The sequence below is a fragment of the Talaromyces amestolkiae genome (assembly GCF_001896365.1).
Source record: "Talaromyces amestolkiae strain CIB chromosome Unknown scaffold15.1, whole genome shotgun sequence".
NCBI classification, from domain to species: Eukaryota; Fungi; Ascomycota; class Eurotiomycetes; order Eurotiales; family Trichocomaceae; genus Talaromyces; species Talaromyces amestolkiae.
In genome coordinates, this window is record NW_024468051.1 from 884,645 (window position 1) to 902,190 (window position 17,546).

General features: G+C 45.9%; 5 protein-coding genes across 5 annotated transcripts; 2 read left to right on the forward strand and 3 right to left on the reverse strand.

The window, feature by feature from the left end:
* Window positions 1–1,164: 1,164 nt before the first annotated feature.
* Window positions 1,165–1,548, forward strand: BHQ10_007514 (uncharacterized protein; the record flags this gene model as incomplete). Its single annotated transcript, XM_040880218.1, has 1 exon — window positions 1,165–1,548. One exon carries the CDS (start codon window positions 1,165–1,167, stop codon window positions 1,546–1,548), a length of 384 nt encoding a protein of 127 aa, XP_040736017.1.
* Window positions 1,549–2,043: 495 nt separating this feature from the next.
* Window positions 2,044–2,962, forward strand: BHQ10_007515 (uncharacterized protein; the record flags this gene model as incomplete). The annotated part of the gene is made up of 2 exons (XM_040880219.1): window positions 2,044–2,196; window positions 2,243–2,962. 2 exons carry the CDS (start codon window positions 2,044–2,046, stop codon window positions 2,960–2,962), a joined length of 873 nt encoding a protein of 290 aa, XP_040736018.1.
* Window positions 2,963–3,324: 362 nt separating this feature from the next.
* BHQ10_007516 (uncharacterized protein) lies at window positions 3,325–6,373 on the reverse strand (the record flags this gene model as incomplete). The annotated part of the gene is made up of 4 exons (XM_040880220.1): window positions 3,325–3,373; window positions 3,443–3,546; window positions 3,613–6,281; window positions 6,334–6,373. 4 exons carry the CDS (start codon window positions 6,371–6,373, stop codon window positions 3,325–3,327), a joined length of 2,862 nt encoding a protein of 953 aa, XP_040736019.1.
* Window positions 6,374–10,067: 3,694 nt separating this feature from the next.
* On the reverse strand, window positions 10,068–10,784 carry BHQ10_007517 (uncharacterized protein; the record flags this gene model as incomplete). Its single annotated transcript, XM_040880221.1, has 1 exon — window positions 10,068–10,784. The coding sequence occupies one exon, from the start codon at window positions 10,782–10,784 to the stop codon at window positions 10,068–10,070; it is 717 nt and encodes a 238-aa protein (XP_040736020.1).
* A 4,133-nt stretch (window positions 10,785–14,917) lies between these two features.
* On the reverse strand, window positions 14,918–16,220 carry BHQ10_007518 (uncharacterized protein; the record flags this gene model as incomplete). The annotated part of the gene is made up of 8 exons (XM_040880222.1): window positions 14,918–15,029; window positions 15,084–15,497; window positions 15,550–15,705; window positions 15,753–15,857; window positions 15,907–15,917; window positions 15,966–16,005; window positions 16,052–16,056; window positions 16,104–16,220. 8 exons carry the CDS (start codon window positions 16,218–16,220, stop codon window positions 14,918–14,920), a joined length of 960 nt encoding a protein of 319 aa, XP_040736021.1.
* Window positions 16,221–17,546: the final 1,326 nt, after the last annotated feature.

A 17,546-nucleotide genomic window follows, 5' to 3' on the forward strand; every position in this document is an offset into this window, starting at 1 on the left:
ATTCAAAGAACAGGGCTGGATCGTTCCGAGTTGAAAACGACTTCGCGAATCCGAACAGGAAGAAGTTGATTCTAAATGAGAACTCCGAGTGATCTTGAACCGGGACAGCATTGCCCCACATCAGATCGCTCAAACGTTTTGATATCAGCAGGATCCGAGAATCGGATTCAGCAGTCTAAACCACAGTGTACCAGCTCGATTTCAGAGTCATGTCATCAGTGATTGTCGAAATGGCTTGTACACCACTCGATCTAGTTCTAGGGGACTTGAGAGTGAATATCCATCGTTTCCGTCTCAGGTCTCATTGGTATCGCAAATGAGCTAGATCGAGAAGAATCATTATGTACCGTTGTTCTATAATGATTCTTCTTGAAGAATTCGGGGGGAAAGAAACCGGACCCGTCCACAACCTTCTCAGTCAGAACTGGGTCTATAAATTGAGCGCCTGGCGCCTTTGATTGCCCAGATGGCCACGTCAAAATGAAATTGTTTCCTATCATTCTCATTCTGCTTGGCAATGCACTTGCATTCAATCTCGGGCCTTGTCCCTTGTTAGGTCCTCTCAACGCGTGTTTGCCACATCGGAAGTCTTCCTCCATCTCTACTACATTTTCTACGGCATCATCAACTACTTTGACAGAAGCTCCAGATAGTGCAAGCATCCCCTCGAGTAGTTCCACCTTGTCTCGATCTTCTTCGGTTAGCGAAAGCCCTGACCACCAACAGCCATCTGTCACTCCACGTTCCAGCTTGTCCACGCGTGTGATTGTCGTCACCAGTACCACCACTGTTTGGGAGTCAGCTTAGACGACCGATTGTACATACATTCCTTGCCTGTAATGTGCTATCCGTTACTTGCGTGACTGGCACTGCAATTTTCCGAGATGAAGAAGCTTGAAAGCACATCCCCATTGGCGTGGTCGCCAGGGCATCACGCCCGCAGTCATTTCGAAAAACACTGATTCACTGCAGAGGCAGAACCATTCCGGAAGAACTCCCGTGATTCAAACCGTACTGCGTGAGATGAGGCATCAACTTGGATACTTTAGTGACGAGCAGGAAATTATGGAAAAAGTCGTTTACATTGCAAATATAAATATAAGGAAAAGTTTTTGTGCCTAAGTTTTAATGTATACTCAGGCATTACCGTCTCTTGTACTTGTCATGGACAGTTTCAAATCCAGCCCGCTCTACCCTATAGAGGAGGTGACCCCTCTTGATCACCAGATTTTACGTGTTGGAGGCTCTACATCCACTCTGGATCAACTTCCTTCACGTCTTCAACAATCCAAAAGCCAAAGATCTCTGGGCCTTAGGGACGAATTGGAAGAGCTGGCGTACGAGAATAGCTATCTCAAGGCGGAGCTTGCATGGAATAAAGAGACGCGACAAGTGCTTATGCGTCTACACGGCAGGACCCTCGAAGCTGTATCCAGCTTGAGAGAAGCCTTGACCGAAACCACCTCCCAGCTGCGGCGTTGTGAGGAGAGATATTTAGAGCTCTGGGGAATTGCACCTGGATGTCAGAACCCCGAAGGGATGATCTAGAGTCGAAGTAGCCATTTCATGGACCAGCGCCTGGTTCTGTTTCTCCTTAATATTTTGGCAACCTTGGTTCTGTTCGTTGTCAGATCATCTCATGACGTACTGTCTCTCTACACTCAAGTATACTGTACACCTTTCAGTTACTAGCGTCGAATATGTCTTTGGCTTTGAAATCTAGGTCTTGTATTGGACTGACCACCGTCAATATTTGTTTGGATTACGGATCACATACCAAAAGAACGTCGTTTCCAGTACAGTGTTCGGCATCGTTTGCGCAAGTATTGATTCGTACGGTACCTTGACCGGATCCGTGACGATTTTCACGTTCAAGCAGTACAGATGACAGGAATAAAATCATAAAAAGAAAGAGTCTGGTTGAACACTCGATCAATGTATCACGGTTTTGTCTGATTGGTTTATTGTGATATAAAGAAGCCCTCATGCTATGTCTGAAATGCGAGTTGTTTGCAAGAGAGTCCACAGAATCAGATAGAAACCATGCTATCCACTAGAGCCTCATCCGATGCTCATCCCTGGCTAGACAATACCTTGTGGATAACTTCTGCAGTAGCCGGTTTTGTCTCGATCGCACTGGCGCTCTCGGTGCTTTTAGACCCTGAATTTGCCGAATCCGGTGTCTCCATCTTCCACGTATGTAGCTCTCTCAGTTCAAGTCAACTGTTGCTAATGAGCGAAGTTCAATTTCTCAGGTGTCCTCGCTACCCAGCTTCGCTATGAGCGAGGGCTGGAGCTACTGTCTATCCCGGAGGCTTCTTCTGATGACGTCCCGCCGATAATCGCCACCGCTGTGGAAGGTGCTACGTCTGATATTCAAGCTGCACAGACTGTTATCAGCTCCGCTCTACAGGCGGTCGCAACAGATGCTACGACAGCCGTACAGTCAGGCCTGAGTACGGCGATACCGCAGAATATGTCTATCGGACTCCGCAAAGTCTGTTTCGGGTGGCAAAACAACTCGACCCGAGACTGTCGCGGTCTACCTTTCAATATCTCGTCCGTGGTGCCCAGCACTTTGTCAGGAATTCTGAGTGTTCCCATACGACAGCTTCAACAGATCGAGAATAGAGTGGTATCTGCAATCCTAGAAACAGTCCGGGGCGCGCTTATTGCAGGAATCATTCTGCTCCTCTTGTTCTTTCTCTTACTCCTCTTCTGGGAGTTTCCGAACAACATGTGGCGGCGGGCTTTGATGACTCCCTTAGGATTCATATGCTTGGTGGTTCCATCCTTGATCTCAACAGCAGTATTTTTTACGGTACAATCTGATATCCGGCACACGATTGACGATGGATCCTTGATATCCGTGCAGGATGGTGGTGCTAGCAACCTCATCTTGGTTGGGTTCATTTTCTCGATCCTGATGTTTGGCGCGACAGTAGGCATCACCTTAGTCTAAATTCAATGTCGCACTTGTTGGAACCCTTTTTTCAACTTTTAGCTGGTTTCACTGCTGTCACGGGGGAATGGATGACGTTTCAATGTATTACTCTTGCAGGCTGAGGTATGGATCGCCAAGCTAATCCATACCAGGTGTGGAAACCCAGCCTGTTCTAGCATCCTGGGATGCTCAAATCAAGGGGTGCCTGTGCTGATTCTTGCCTACTCCGTGCTCGTTCACGGCTTATCAGACTCTTGATTATTTACAGACAACTCATATCCATATGTTTACGTGGAGACTAGCTTAATCTAAGTTTTCTGCAATACAAAAGGGAGCTGGTTGTCATTCCTGCTATCAACGCAATCTAAACCATCTCACTGTCACCAGAAGAGAGTACAGATCAGAAGATCAAGATGCTGGATGATATGTCTGCATAAAGCAATAGCAGTCCCTTATCAGTTCAATCTAAGAGTGTCCAGGGCAACTGCAACGTCTTACCGATGAAGGAGCTGGTGCTTTTCCGATAATGCGGCGAGTTCGCACGCAAACTTAGTCGGGGAGAATTTGCGTTGCTCAACGTCGTATACTATCCAACAATCAAACTAGAAACTACTAGTCAGATTTGTGAATCAAGAGATGGTGTCACTAGTAAAGATTGAAAGACATACCTTGGCAATCCGCATCCCCAACCGCACACATCGTTGGGTCCGTTCGCCATTCTCTGATTGATGTCCAATCGGTCGCTTGCCACCTTCACGTGCCTTAGAGAAGAAGCCTGGAGGATAGTAGAGTCTAGCCCAGGTAATGCCATTGATCACGAGGTCCTCTGGCAGTTCTTGCAGAAATTCTAGGTTCTGTACAGGAAATTCTGTGTCTCCAATCTTCAACAAATCAGTGTCTGACGAAACCAGCGTCGTAAGATACGTAGCCAGCCGTTCCCAAGGCACATCTGCTTGAATACGGGACATGCTTTCTGGAACCATTGCAAGACACCACAAGAGAACCAGGGAGATATGTACACTTGGCATCGTATTTGGGTCATCGAGACGGCCAAGGATCATGGATAGAGTGGTAAACGCGAGGTCACAGGCCAGAGAGCCTACTTCACCACTGCTACCGATACTACCATCTTTAATAACCCGAAGGTCGATGCCAGGTTGTTGGCAACTAGGCTTTTGCCAGCTCATATATGCTTTCTTAAGTATCGCTGCTTTTGTCCCCTGTGTAAGTCTAGCCCGATTGAACGAAGCTAGAATAGCTGCGTCGTTGGAACCATAGTCAAATAGAGCAGCATAATTAGAGGCTGTAATATATACCCCCTGTTCTCGAAATAAAGGACCAACTTCACTTGCGTACTGATCAAGCTGAGATAAGAACTCGTTAGCTAGGCTTAAAAACGTAGAGACATTCTGTCTCTTGAATAATACACCATGCGCTTTGACAAAACTAATCAAGACCTTAGTGTTGTGTTTTGGATAATTCGTCACAGCATGAACAGGGTCTAGAAGTTGCTCAAAAAAGTATAAAATAGTACCACGCGCATTGGTAAAAGGCTGCACACTAATCAAAGATTTAGAATAATAGAATAATTGTTGCAGCACATTTGGCCAGGCGAGTACTGCCAGATGATGCGGGATCCGGCCGATATCTGGATTCAGGTCAGCGGCCTTGGTATACCAGTACCGAGCCACTCTTGTGTAGATTTCTCTCATGTCCGCCTTTTCAATCCCCATCTTGTAGCGTGCTAAATCTCCCAGTAACTCAATCCACGTCTCCTCGAATTGTGGGACACTCTCCAACAAGAGCGTCATGATCGCATAAGCCATATATAAAAAGGCCAATAGATAGTTACGTGATAAGGGCAACTCCTTTCGCAGCAGGTCCAAGAATGGTTGTATGCCGTGTCTCCACATCCTCACTGGCATTGAGTAGGCTTTAGCTAATCCCTTCTGTGCGTCGCTTGCTGCGGGATGATTTGAAACGAGGAAGAAGTCAACAAATTTGTATAAAACCATCCTAAATAGCGCAGCGAGGACTTGCAATTGTAGTGGCGTAAACTTGTCGGGGTTTTCATTTTGTTGCTTGACAATTTCGATACATTTTCTCTCAACCACGAACAACGCATCGTAGATCGCCGTAAGTTCATGGTCCAGTTGTTCCTTGGTTATTGGAGGTGTATTGGGCTGCAAACATATGCCCCCACTGGCCGGCTCGAAAAGCTGAGCAACAGATGAAAGATTCGGCATCTGTTGAAGGGATAGGGCCACCGTTCTACTGCGGGTTTCAGTCATGGTCTGGTCGAGAGCCAGAAGAACAGCGGATTCGGGATTTGGAATCTGTTGAAGGGAGAGAACCACAGGATTACTGCGAGATGCAGGCGCTTTTTCGTCTTCGGCTTTAGTGGTCATGACCTGGTCAAAAGCCTGAAGAACAACGGATTCGGGATTTGGAATCTGTTGAAGGGAGGGAACCACAGTGTTACTGCAAGGCGCAGACTCTTTTGCATCTTCGCGTTTACTGCTCATAGTTGCCCAAGTATGATAGATACGCCAGTCAAAGCTGTAGTTCCTCTGGAAGGATTTGTCCACAAACAAGTCACGGAAGATCTTGCGCAGGTAGGAGTAATCCGGCTTGTCGTGGAATTTGAGAGACCGGACATGTGTGAAATACTCCCCGAATGCGCTAGGCAAGCGATGACAAAGAACCTCGATATTTGCTTTCTTTTCTCCAATATCGCGATACATCTTGTCCTTTTTTTTGCACCTCGTCCTTTGCCAAGGAAGAGAACCACGCATCAGTCGAAGGAGCACGAAGCCCAGAGATTCCATATCGTCACGACGAGCATGTCCTTTTCCATCGTGGACATGAAGACTCGCATAATAAACGGTCCCTACCAACGCCTTCCCTTCGGATTCTGCGATGTGAGCACCAGACTTGGGGTCACAGTACCGCTTGGCCAAACCCAAGTTAGTAAGATAGACCTGCGGATCATGTATTCCACTGCCAACGAATATGCTCTCGGGTCTGATGTCACGGTGGATATAGCGTTCGGAGTGGAAGGATTCGATGAGAGGAATGAGTTGATCCGCAAGTGATAACACAGTCCTCAGAGTGAATGTGCCGTCGCATTGCTGGAGTAGCTCCTCCAAATTCGGCCCGAGGTGGTTCATGACCATGACACGGTGATTATCGTCGGTACCGAACCAACGTACGAAGGGGATGCCAACAATATGGGCGAGACGATTGTGAACATTCGCTTCGTGTTCGAGCTGGGGGTGTGCTGCGTCGACACGCTCAAGCTTGATGGAAACGGTTTCTCTGGTTTCGACGTGAGTACCTTTTGCGTGATTAATATCCCACAATTCGATATGTGTTCAGGTTATCCTTACCTTGGTAGAGAGTACCAGCATCCAGGTCAATAGCGGTCATTTCGAATTACTAGGTTGTTTGAAGACCTGATGAGAAGTCACACATTCATGCCTGAATCGGCTGAACAATCAAGGTGTACGTGATAGAATGGAGCACAAGAGGTGCGGGAGAGCTCCGTTTATGGACAGGTATCAGCCTTTCTATCTTTTCTCGGCCCGCATCTTACTCCCAGCCGTGTTTTGATTGCTAGGCAAAACACCGCCGATGTAATTTCAGATCGTACAATGATTACAAGTGGGTCCTGTGCCCAGGCAATATTTGACCATGTATGGTGTGGGTCACGCTGGGTGAAGTCACCCTTAGCTCGATGCAAGTCCAGCGTATGCTCTCTTAGGATGCTTTCAAACAGAGTAGATTTGGGTCTAGACAAATGGCACGGTGCCATGGGTGTCCGAGGTTCTTCTCTAGCTCTTTCGAATCTGATAGAACAAGCCCGTGCGTAGAGTGTGCCACGAGTCTGCAATCATCGCGATGAGGAGTACTACGTATGCGATTTCTCATCAGTGTTGTATTATGCGATGATAGCCGAATATACAAGGCGTGGTGCTTTGTTCTTTATGACCTGAGTATTTCGAGCCCTCCGCTGTCCTAGCACTGGTTCAATTCCACTTTTATTCCTTCTTGGTGAAATTGTGAAAGCAACGCTCACAGCCTTCAGTGGTTGCCAAGTATTGAAAATTTCGTGAGCCGGTCGCGAACTACCGTTTTATATTGATACAAGAACACCTAGTTACCCTGGAACCTATGCGGTTTGTGGTACGATTTCCTCTGTTCTGTGTGACTTTTGGCACTGTATGAAATAATTTCAATCATTACTCAGGATTTACCGCAGCCTAATGAGAGTCCAACCGCATTCGACCCGATCATGCTTTTTCCTACCTGATTCTAGAATTTATTCACTACGAGGTGGATTTCTTGGTGAATCAGCGCTTGGCTAAGACTGCAATCGGCATCGGATATGCTTTCACGGGTCTAGGGATGAACCACTCACGTGTAGAGACAGTGTATTGATCTAATGGGAGCAATTGGCGACCTATGAAGCGCTGGCTTCTGCAGGTAGACGCCTCCGCTTTGAAAATTGACGTTTATGTACAAGGCGGTAATGGCGCCCCCTGCTCGAGCTCTTTAGACAGTAAATCAGCAATCATGTGACTTGGCGAGATTGAAAGGTGGATGCTCACATCGGAAAAGGACCTGCCGCATTCCTCACACACATAAGGCTTTTCACCTGTATGAGTCCTGGAGTGCTTTCCAAGAGCCATTTTCTGGATGAAGCTCTTGTTGCAACCAGTCACCCTGCAGTGATACGGACGCTTCTTTGTGTGGATAAGAATGTGTCTTATCAGATGCTCCTGGCGTTGAAACAGCTGGTCAATGTTAAAATGAAATTCCTTCGACGAAAAGGATTGAGCATGGGCTGTATCTACCTTGATGCAGTTCTCCCACGGACACTGGTAGGGTATTCCATCACCTGTATTAGCGCAATTTGTACCAAAACCGGGTGAACCAAGGACTAAGACGTGCTTTTCACGTGAAGAAGGAACAAAAGCGGCATTGGAACCGGTCTGAGGGCTCGAAACTGAAGGACTGGAAGTAGAGTCAGCCGTAGGAGATTTTGATAAAGGTTCCGGACCACTGGAAGGATTTCGAATCCGGCACTTTTGAAGAAGTTCCAACCCTCGTAATAGTGTAGCAAATGATCTCAATGGTTCTACAGGCTTGGCCTGGTATCTAACAGCAAGTATTGCTCTGAATCCATGTGACTGGACTTGACTTTGAAACATCGCTTCAATCTGAGATACAGCTGATCCCAAAGAGCGGTCGAATTCAATTGGTGACCACTGTATCCTCTTTTGAATGATTTCCAGATCATACGCGAGCTCTGATGGCAGATCCTGGAAAGAGGTGATACTCAGCAATTGATGAAGTATTTTGAAACTTGTTGGAGTCATTTGACATGTGTGAAAGGCGTGAATGAGAAGAATGAGATTTCCTTCAACACCGGCTGACAAAAACCATGGCGGGCACAGAGCAGCTAATGCATATAGTGACAGGAGCCATTGCGTTGGTGAAAATCTCTTAGTAGTTTTGAGAATAAGCAAAATATGTTGAACATAGATGGTGACCCATGGAGAAGCAAAACACTCTCCAAATTGGGCAAGATCCGTTGGAATTGGTGGGAGATGTAGAAACCAAGTAGTATGCTTTCTAGTCCTAAAATGATCGTAAGACATGAAACTATCACGAAGAGCAGAGATTCTGTAACTTACCATTGCAACACCCAACGTGCAGCCTCTAGATGGTGTGGAGGTAATGTGCGGCTCATTTCGAAAGTCCTGTCGGTATTGCTAAGTGATCTAGGAATAGTCTCATTGTTAGGAACAGGATCGGCCATAAGACTGTGAAGTATGATACAAAATCTCTCAAACCTCTCCAAGGACAAAGCCCTTGTCGAAAGTTCAAAATCCATAATATGAAGATTGCCGATCATAGGGTGCCATGGTGTCTTTTCTAATAGTTGCTGCGTCAATATACGCTTCGTCATCAACAGCGACAAGGTAGGATTTAAGCCGTTGATGCGACATCCGAGTATGGATATCTGAATGTCAAGAGGATCCAGGATGTCTTTATATGACTGTTTTTCCGATAAGAGCAGACGGAGTAGTTGAAACATCGTTGCGTAAGTTGCTTGGTCCAAGCTACCGTTCTGGACCGCCTCCAGCCACAGCTGTAAATCCTGCGATGTCTCTGGTATAACCCTCAGGGCCCCTGGAATATAGATTGGGCATAGTGCTGCAAGACCGCACAGAAACAATATATTGTATCTTTGGTTCTGATGATCGATAACGTGCTGAAGCAAGTATTGTCGAATCTCAGAAGCTGTCGGGGACAATATGAATTGTTCGTAATATGCGACGCTCACCAAGGGAAATATTCCATCATGGCGCTTTCGACACCTGTATTGATGTTAGAAAGAAGAATCAAATTGCTCAATCATATGTACTCAGTGAATATATCGTGTGCTGCAATAATTGCTTCCATTGATCCGGATGGCTGATGGACAATATAGTTGCTTTTCTCAGCTTTTTGTCGTCGTACCGGACAGATTCATGCTTGCGGAGCGGGGAGAGAGAGCCTCGTTAAATATTCACGGCCGACCATCTCCACGGTCCCCGCAGCAGTAGAACCAGACCTTCACTGCAACGAAATTTTCAGCTTGCATGATGCATATACGTAAAGCTCGGCTAGTTCACAACCGCGCATGACTAGTATAAGGGATAGTGAGTAAGAAGCAAAATGGAAAACATCAAATTGGTTCACGTTGCAGAGCACTCTTCCACTGAGTTCTGAAATTAAGTAGCTCCTTTGCTTTTAGTTGAAAGTCTGTCGCTATAAAATTATTGCCAGGTTTGCCGGGAATGAGCCGCTATCAATCATTCTACTATCAATTGCTTTTCGCATTGAATCTATATTCACGGCTACGCCATCGTTCAGATCGTCATACCGACAAGAAAAGTGAGTCATCACGATATCGTGATCTACATAGCATCATCTTTTTCCAAGCCTTTCCTCTTACACCAGCATCGTATTGTGTCATTCAGAGCCCCAATCATAGGGGCTAATTCCATAAGATGTTTGTCGATCAAGTCAATGCACTGTCCAATGGCTTTCCAGTTCAAAAATTAGCTGCATATTAGAGCTTCGGCGACAAAGAGATGAAGATCTTACCATCAAGAATTTCCTCTTCCCACATTCCTCTTTCGTAGTCCACCAACCCATGTGGTGCCAACCAGTCACAGAATCTTATCAACTCTAAGCCCAGATCCTCCAACGACCACGCATCTAACAATCGAGTAGATCCTGGCTGCAGTATTTTGCTGCAAATGGTTGCATTGACTGAGTCCTTCTGCTTTTGGAGCAATGAAAGCCAACAGTAATTGAAGGTCTTCCAAAGGGGTAGATGCACTTTAAGTGTCAATTCGTTATCTCGAAAGAGACCTGTAATACCCCAGATATCGTGAGTTTGGGAATATGGACCGTGAAGGATAATATCAATCTGCTGACCTAGATCTTTGGCATGTGTTTCCAGCCAGTCAATCAAATTGAGCAGTGCAATACATGCTTTGTCCAAGCGGGCAGCAGCTATGTCGTAAAATGCTTCGCGCATTGACTCGTTCCATTGATTATACCGAGTGTCCCAGTATGCAGCGTTCATACCGCGAAATGCCTCAAGCAATCGTATGTCCACCGCAATATAAGCGCTTTCATTGAAATACTCCGTTTGGTATTGGATGCTGTGCAGATCATTGGCAACGGGGATGTGAGAATACGGTGCAATGGTAGCTCCACGCTGATTGGCATTCTGAAGCATATATGTGTCATTCTGAGAACTTTGTGCGAAGGGCTTCATGTTCAAGATTCATGGTCTAATCATGATGAGATTGTCGAGAGGCAAGTCAGGCTCACAGTACTCTACTGAGATATGGCGTCCATTTTATAGTCGTAGCCAAAAATCAATCAAACCGCACATACAATTTTCTACACCAATAAGATCACGTCTATGGACTGTGGATGATCCACAATCTCGCAGTGCAAAAATTGTTACTCTACCAAACAATCCCTGACCAATCCAAAGCTACACGATACGGAGCCGGCCTGTCTGGCCTATCTCTCGCTGTTTTAGTCTCTTCCTCTGTGTTTGGATAAAGTCGTCGTAATACAAGGTCAGTGGGCTTGTCACTTGATTGGGCGTCTTATGAAGTCACCAAACCTAACGCTAAAGAACAAGGAAGAAGGATCACCGGCCACTGAGTAGGGAATCAATGCGTCATGCCAACTCTATTGTACGCACTGTCGAGAACACAGCCAACAGGCCGACCACTCATACGGCACGGTCATACTTAAACAGCCACAATTGCAGCATTAAATAGATTAGCTAGATACTCGTTCGCGTCCAATTGACATAATTCATGTCCAATCAGAGTTTTTAAATGCTACAACCAACGCGAGAGGAATCAGCTGGAAGTAAATGTGGTTCGTTCTTTGTTGTGCTCCCCGCGCATCGCTACTCCAGTGGTTAAGCAGGCATTAACAATGGAAAGAATACCGGTAAGTCGGGGAGAACCTTGAACTATAACATGTACAGCACTCCTCGAGAGATAGTCCAATGATTCAACTAGCTCAGCCCTTTAGTCTGCCACTTTTTACAATGTGTTTGGTAATCCGAGGAACTGAGACATGTAATCGTCAGAACACATGTAACCGTGTGCACTTGAAGGTAGAAAACAATATGACCATGGGTCCGCCAATAGAGGTGCATGGTGAAAAGAACAGATTAGCTGTCTGTGACGATCAAGGGACGGCCATACATCCCATGCACAATACGAACGTAACGATCGCGTATCTTGATCCGGCATGACAACTGATGTGGGCAAGGATTGGAACCCCGGTGCTGGCTCCAAGTCTTTCTGATCTCGCATGGTACGTGATTCGTGCCTCGGTAGTTGTTTTTTGGTGCGTGCCGGATCGAAATCCTGTAGACGGAGAATTTCCCACAATCTGCTGAATTGCTTTCGATGTTTTTTCTTGGGTTTCAGCACCTCAAAGGCAGTCTTTAGCTCCTTGATTGTGACTTCGCATGGCGTCTCCAGTAATATACGAATCAGTAGCTTCCGTTGTTCTACGAGATATTAGCCTGCATCACCTTCGGGTCGATATCTTCTTACCCGAGTTCTCGAGACCGTCGACATCACACAGCCACCATTCGTCCCCATGCAATGAAACCTTGTTTTTGAGAAGTGCGACATAACTTTCAACCAAGCGATGACAGAACACTGGATCCGGGTTCACGAGATATTTTTGATAAAATGACATGGGTGGTCCTGCAGGACGTAGCCGCCGAAAACGCCGGTTCGCCATGATCAAAAAACAAATATGGGTGCAGGCGGTGCATGATCCTGCAGGTGTTTCGACGATTATTTATGATATCGTATTATGGTGTATCCACCAGCACGCCAACACTGAGGTTACATAGTGGTAACGCCACTGAAAATTACTATTTGAAGCTGCTCTAATCGAAGACGGGATGGTCGAAACAATACGGTGCTATACGTTTCAATGATCTAATCTGGAAATGACAGTACGTGACAGTAAATAGGGGAAACCTTCACTTTTCCCACTCAGCTGACCGACGAGCGTCTCTCAGTTCCAGAACTCTTATTATGTTGTAAACGTTCTGGAGTTCAAGGCTCAAGTCTTCGCTATCGATTTCCAGAAATTTGCACTCTCGCTCAGGCGACATATCACATCAGACCATGTACCTTTCGGATGACTATGGATGTTAGTAATTCTGCACATGCTGCTTTTGAATAACAGACATCCTTCTCTGGGACAATGACCTCGGATATTTATGATTAACTCTATTCATTTAGTCGTGACCAGCCACGATGCTAAAGTAGTTTTACGGTCGATTCATGATTATTCCCATCGATTCAAAGTTGTCCAGATAGTAGTTATTCCTAGACCTGCGGGACGCAGCGGCCGTAATCGCCGTTCCTCCATCAGCTAGAGATAGATATTATGCACGATGAGAATGCGGTTCGGCGGGTACTTTTACAGAGATTTGTTGAAGTGGATATACCCATTAATCTCATGTGCATATCGTGCATCATCCAGAAGCTAGGGTACGCTGGGTTGCATGGTAGTACGCCACCTTTTAGCACTACCTGACGGCTTAAACCTGATCGGACGACTAAAATATACGGGCCTGACGAGGAGACTAGACACTGAGTAGCTCATGAATTCTCAAGGCCTTAGTGTTGTAAGGAGAACAAAATGATTGCCTAGATATATACAAATGATTATATAGTGCCAGTAACGGAACTTTCCCAGTCGTCCTCTTCGCGAGCCTTACTTAAAGCCGTTTTGAGCTTCTGAATTTCGACGTTGCGAAGCCCTATTTCTTCGTCGCGAAGCCCTATTTCCCTTTGGAGAAGTCATGTTTCCCTTTGGAATACCTGTACCAATTGTTGGATTGTATTGTGCTGATCCCCGGAGTGATTGCACAGTGTGCTTATTAAATCACTTATTATATCACTATGATTGTCAGTAGCTCCAACGTCAGCTATGGCGGGCAACCTACATCGGTTGAAGTGGTGATCGACTTTCCTGAGGAGCTATAACACCAGGCCTCAGTCGCCTATTATGTCCTTCATCTGCCGAACTTGCAGGTCGCTTCCGCGTTCCGGGCAGTGTGTGACCTTTTATTAATGTCAGTTATATGTCATGTACGAAAGAGGTATATGCTACCCTCGTTCTCTTCATTTGAATGATCCTCCATGATCTCAAAGTTGCTGCGAGATTCATCCATTATGTCAAGGACAGATTTCGAAGCTATAGTATCCTACAATTCGAATGACATACACCTTCTTATAAAGGTGGCAGCTACTACGGGCTGGGTATCTTTGTGCCCAGCCCTGGCCCATCAGATCAAGTCAGTGATAGTCCCAAATTCCAGACAGTCTAGTGGAAATGAGGGTATTAGTTTCTCCTTTGATACTAGCCAATCGATGAGGATATTGAATAGTTGGCCAAGGTGGCTTCTATATTTACGAACCAATTATAGATCGATTATCGACTTGATTCAGAGACCGCGGCGCCTGTCGAAAATAATACTTCGAATGAGGTTTGTCTATTTGCCACAGTCTTGTTTAACGAGAAGACCACCCCATGAGGCACCAGTCAGTTTGTGTAGGCTGATCTTCTTTCTTGTTAAGGATTTCTGCTCCTTTCGGCGATGATCTATCTCGAAGCTCTTGTTTCATTGTCTCCACTTCAGGGTAGCTCTGTGGATTTACGATTTTCTAGTAGGGTCTGATCCCACTGATCCATTGACCAGTGACTGTGCAGTACCAAATTAGTTCTGACTCGGAATGTTGGCAGGAAAGCGAGGGTCTCACTGTCAAGTGTTTCCTCTTCCCACATTCCTCTTCTGTAGACTACTAAGCCCCGCGGTTCATCCAGTAACAAAATGTAATAAAAAGTATCCACTAACTATATCCATTGTTCTAGCTATACACTAGTGGCTGTCTGGATGATTGGCGCTTGGGTTTTGGAATACTATGAAACTGTATTTCATATACGTTGTAGTGTATTTCCGCATTGTGCTAGTAACATAATACTGAAGTTTCAAAGCTTAACATACACCTAATAAATTCGTTGTAAAATTGTGGGCGGATTCGAGAGAACCCGGTTATGTCTTCACGTGGCGTTTCTCACATCTACTATGTCCAAAAGTTTTGTTCCCGTCTCAAACGCTGGCCGGTCCAAGGCCACATGGAAAAGTCTCAATTTTCAGATGTCTAGAAGAACTTGATATTATCTCCCAAAGTTTAATCAATAACGATGTTGCTCTAAAGTTCAAATTAAAATATTCGCGTGCAATATCGGGCTGTAGCTGTTGCTCTAAGCTGCCCCCGTTCCCAGTCCCAAATCAATGATACTAACTCAAGGCACTAACTAAATTTACACCATCACGCGGGTACCCTAGACCATGTCAGGTAGGGAGTAAGAAACCAGCCATGTCCAAGCATTCAACCACACATAAAATAGAATCTTTAGACCGTGATCTTCTTGAAGAGGCTTTTGTGCGCAAACTCTGTATCTATAGATCATTAGCCGCCGTTCCAAGGATTGATTAATGACCACTTACAGTATCAGACGGTCGCCCTCTTTAAGCTGMCCTGCCGCAAGACAAGCTTTCAAGCTCGCCTCATTCTTCAGTGACTGGGTAGCATCTGGAGCTACTAAGAGTCCCTTTGCATAGGCGTTGAGACTACGCCGAACGAGATCCATGTTCTGGAAGACGTCAACAGATATCTTCTCCTGAATGATATCTCGGAACCCTACACTCTGCAACTGTCTCGAATAGAGTGGTGCCATGTTCAGTGGTGTACCTCGATCTTCAGCCGCGCGTTGAAGATCAGTCATCAGGGAGGACAGGTATGTGGTCTCCCGCTCTTCTCCGTATTCTATCGTGAAACCGTAATCCAGCAATTCGACATAACCTCCCCGTTTGAGCATGCGGTATACGTTCCCCAACAACTCGTCCCACCTTCGAATACATCTAGCGAACTGATCAGTCATGAATTCAACTATGTATATCAATCTAATCTCACCCATCCATGTGACTGATATGAACCAAATCAAATTGGTGGTTATCGTAGTTCAAACCATCATGAAGATCACCTAACTGCCAGGCGAGGTTCGATGGACCCCATTCCGGTTGAATGTTAGAGATATCAAATCCAATGACGGATGCTGAGGGATGAGCACTGACATGGTTAGTCGAAAAGAACCCCCTTCGCCCCAAGAAACTTACTATGCAATTTCTATAGCCCATCCTCCAGTCCCGGTGCCTATATCTAAAATTTGGCGGAATTTGTTAAGCTTGGACCGATGAAGTGGTCCTAGTAACACTCTTTCCCTATATTTACTGTTAAAAGGTCTCTTGAAAGATCAAAAGAACTATTTACCTCTCCCACATCTAATCATTAGCTGGATAAGACATCTTCACAAGTGAGGGGTAACATACATCGTCGAGACGATCTGGTTCATTCGGATCACCTGTCAAGCTATTTCAATTAGCTGGAGTCGTGTGTAAATGTAATCTGTACTGACAAATACTAACTTCAGTTAGCTAAGTTACATCTCTTGGGGCGTGAACTCATACATCGGCGGTTCTGCACATTTCTGCCGGATCATCAGGGTCTGCGGACACGGTCGAGGCCGTCTCATCTATCGAGTACATCTCCTCGGCGTCGCCTGATAACGGATCTGAGTGCAACATGGCGGTGAGCAGGGCTGAGATTGGAATAATGCTGCTGTACTAGGCTGCAATGCTGCATGCTGGGTATTTATATCCGCCAATGTATAATATACACTGTGGAGAATGCTCACCTGCATACCTCTCGCCAATCACTCGAGTCCACTCTTCCACCATGGATTGCCAAATAGATACAAGGCTGATTCGGGTYTATTTTTTTTTTTGTATTAATATCTATTCGAGCCAATTGGGTCTGCCAACAGATCTTCTGAACGGTGAGATTCTCCGTTCTTGGATATTACTCCTAGAACAAGCAATCGCCATGACTTTAGCGGCACTCTACTCAACCAGCGTATTGAGTACTTGTCAATTTCGGAATTCTCTATCTTTCAAAGGCCCGCTAGGGATCTGTCATCAGTGAAATAACGGGACATACGTTCACTATCTGCGTGCAGCCATAGTCTAAGGGCTCCTGACCCTCCACTCACTGAACAGCGCTAAGCACCAGATTTCGCACGGAGGAAATAAGAGATATGGATGGATATCACCGAGGCATTCCTGTGCAACACCATTCAGGAAAGTGGTTTTAGTGAGCATTTCGAGTTAGTTTAGTGACGGGAGGTTCCCACATTCTAGAGGCGAAGCAATTCTCCGTCCACTCCAAGTGGCATAGTCCTTGCCTTTACCAATCGCTTCCGCAGAGCTTTCCACGCCGGCACGATGTCCTCTTCTGGAAAATGCTCTGGACTTGAACAACATTTCCCAACAATGCAATCTTATCACGACCAATCGGATTTTCAAGAAAATCTTCGGATCGCGTACCTAGTTTGGTAATTACTCTGCACTCTCGTGGCGCACTATCTAATAGTACTATTGAGTATTTGTCAGAGTGGAGAATTCTGACTGTTTCCAAAACGCTGCGAAAGGGAAGATTTTGACTAGTTAACATAACTGTCGCGTCTATACTATGAAGTGGGACCGCATGTTGAACTTGTGGCCCCATTAAAATGAACCAATTACATGTTGCATCCAAATCCTCGATTGCTAGCGGTCAAAGTGGCACCACATGTTCAACATCCGGTGTCCACTCCCCTCGACGACACCTCATTCTCAGTTGCTATTGCGGTCGCACACAACGGTACCCGTCATGGAAGAAAACATCAATCATGCCTGCGACTTTCTGTGCAACCTCAGTGCCGATGAAGTCTCTCAATATGGAGCGATTTTCGACCGGCTCCTGATGCAGATCGGTCCTCTACGAGGCTGGACCCTTTCCAATCCCTCTATTGGCCCTCTACGAGACGAGACCCTTTCCAATCCCTCTATTGGCCCTCTACGAGACGAGACCCT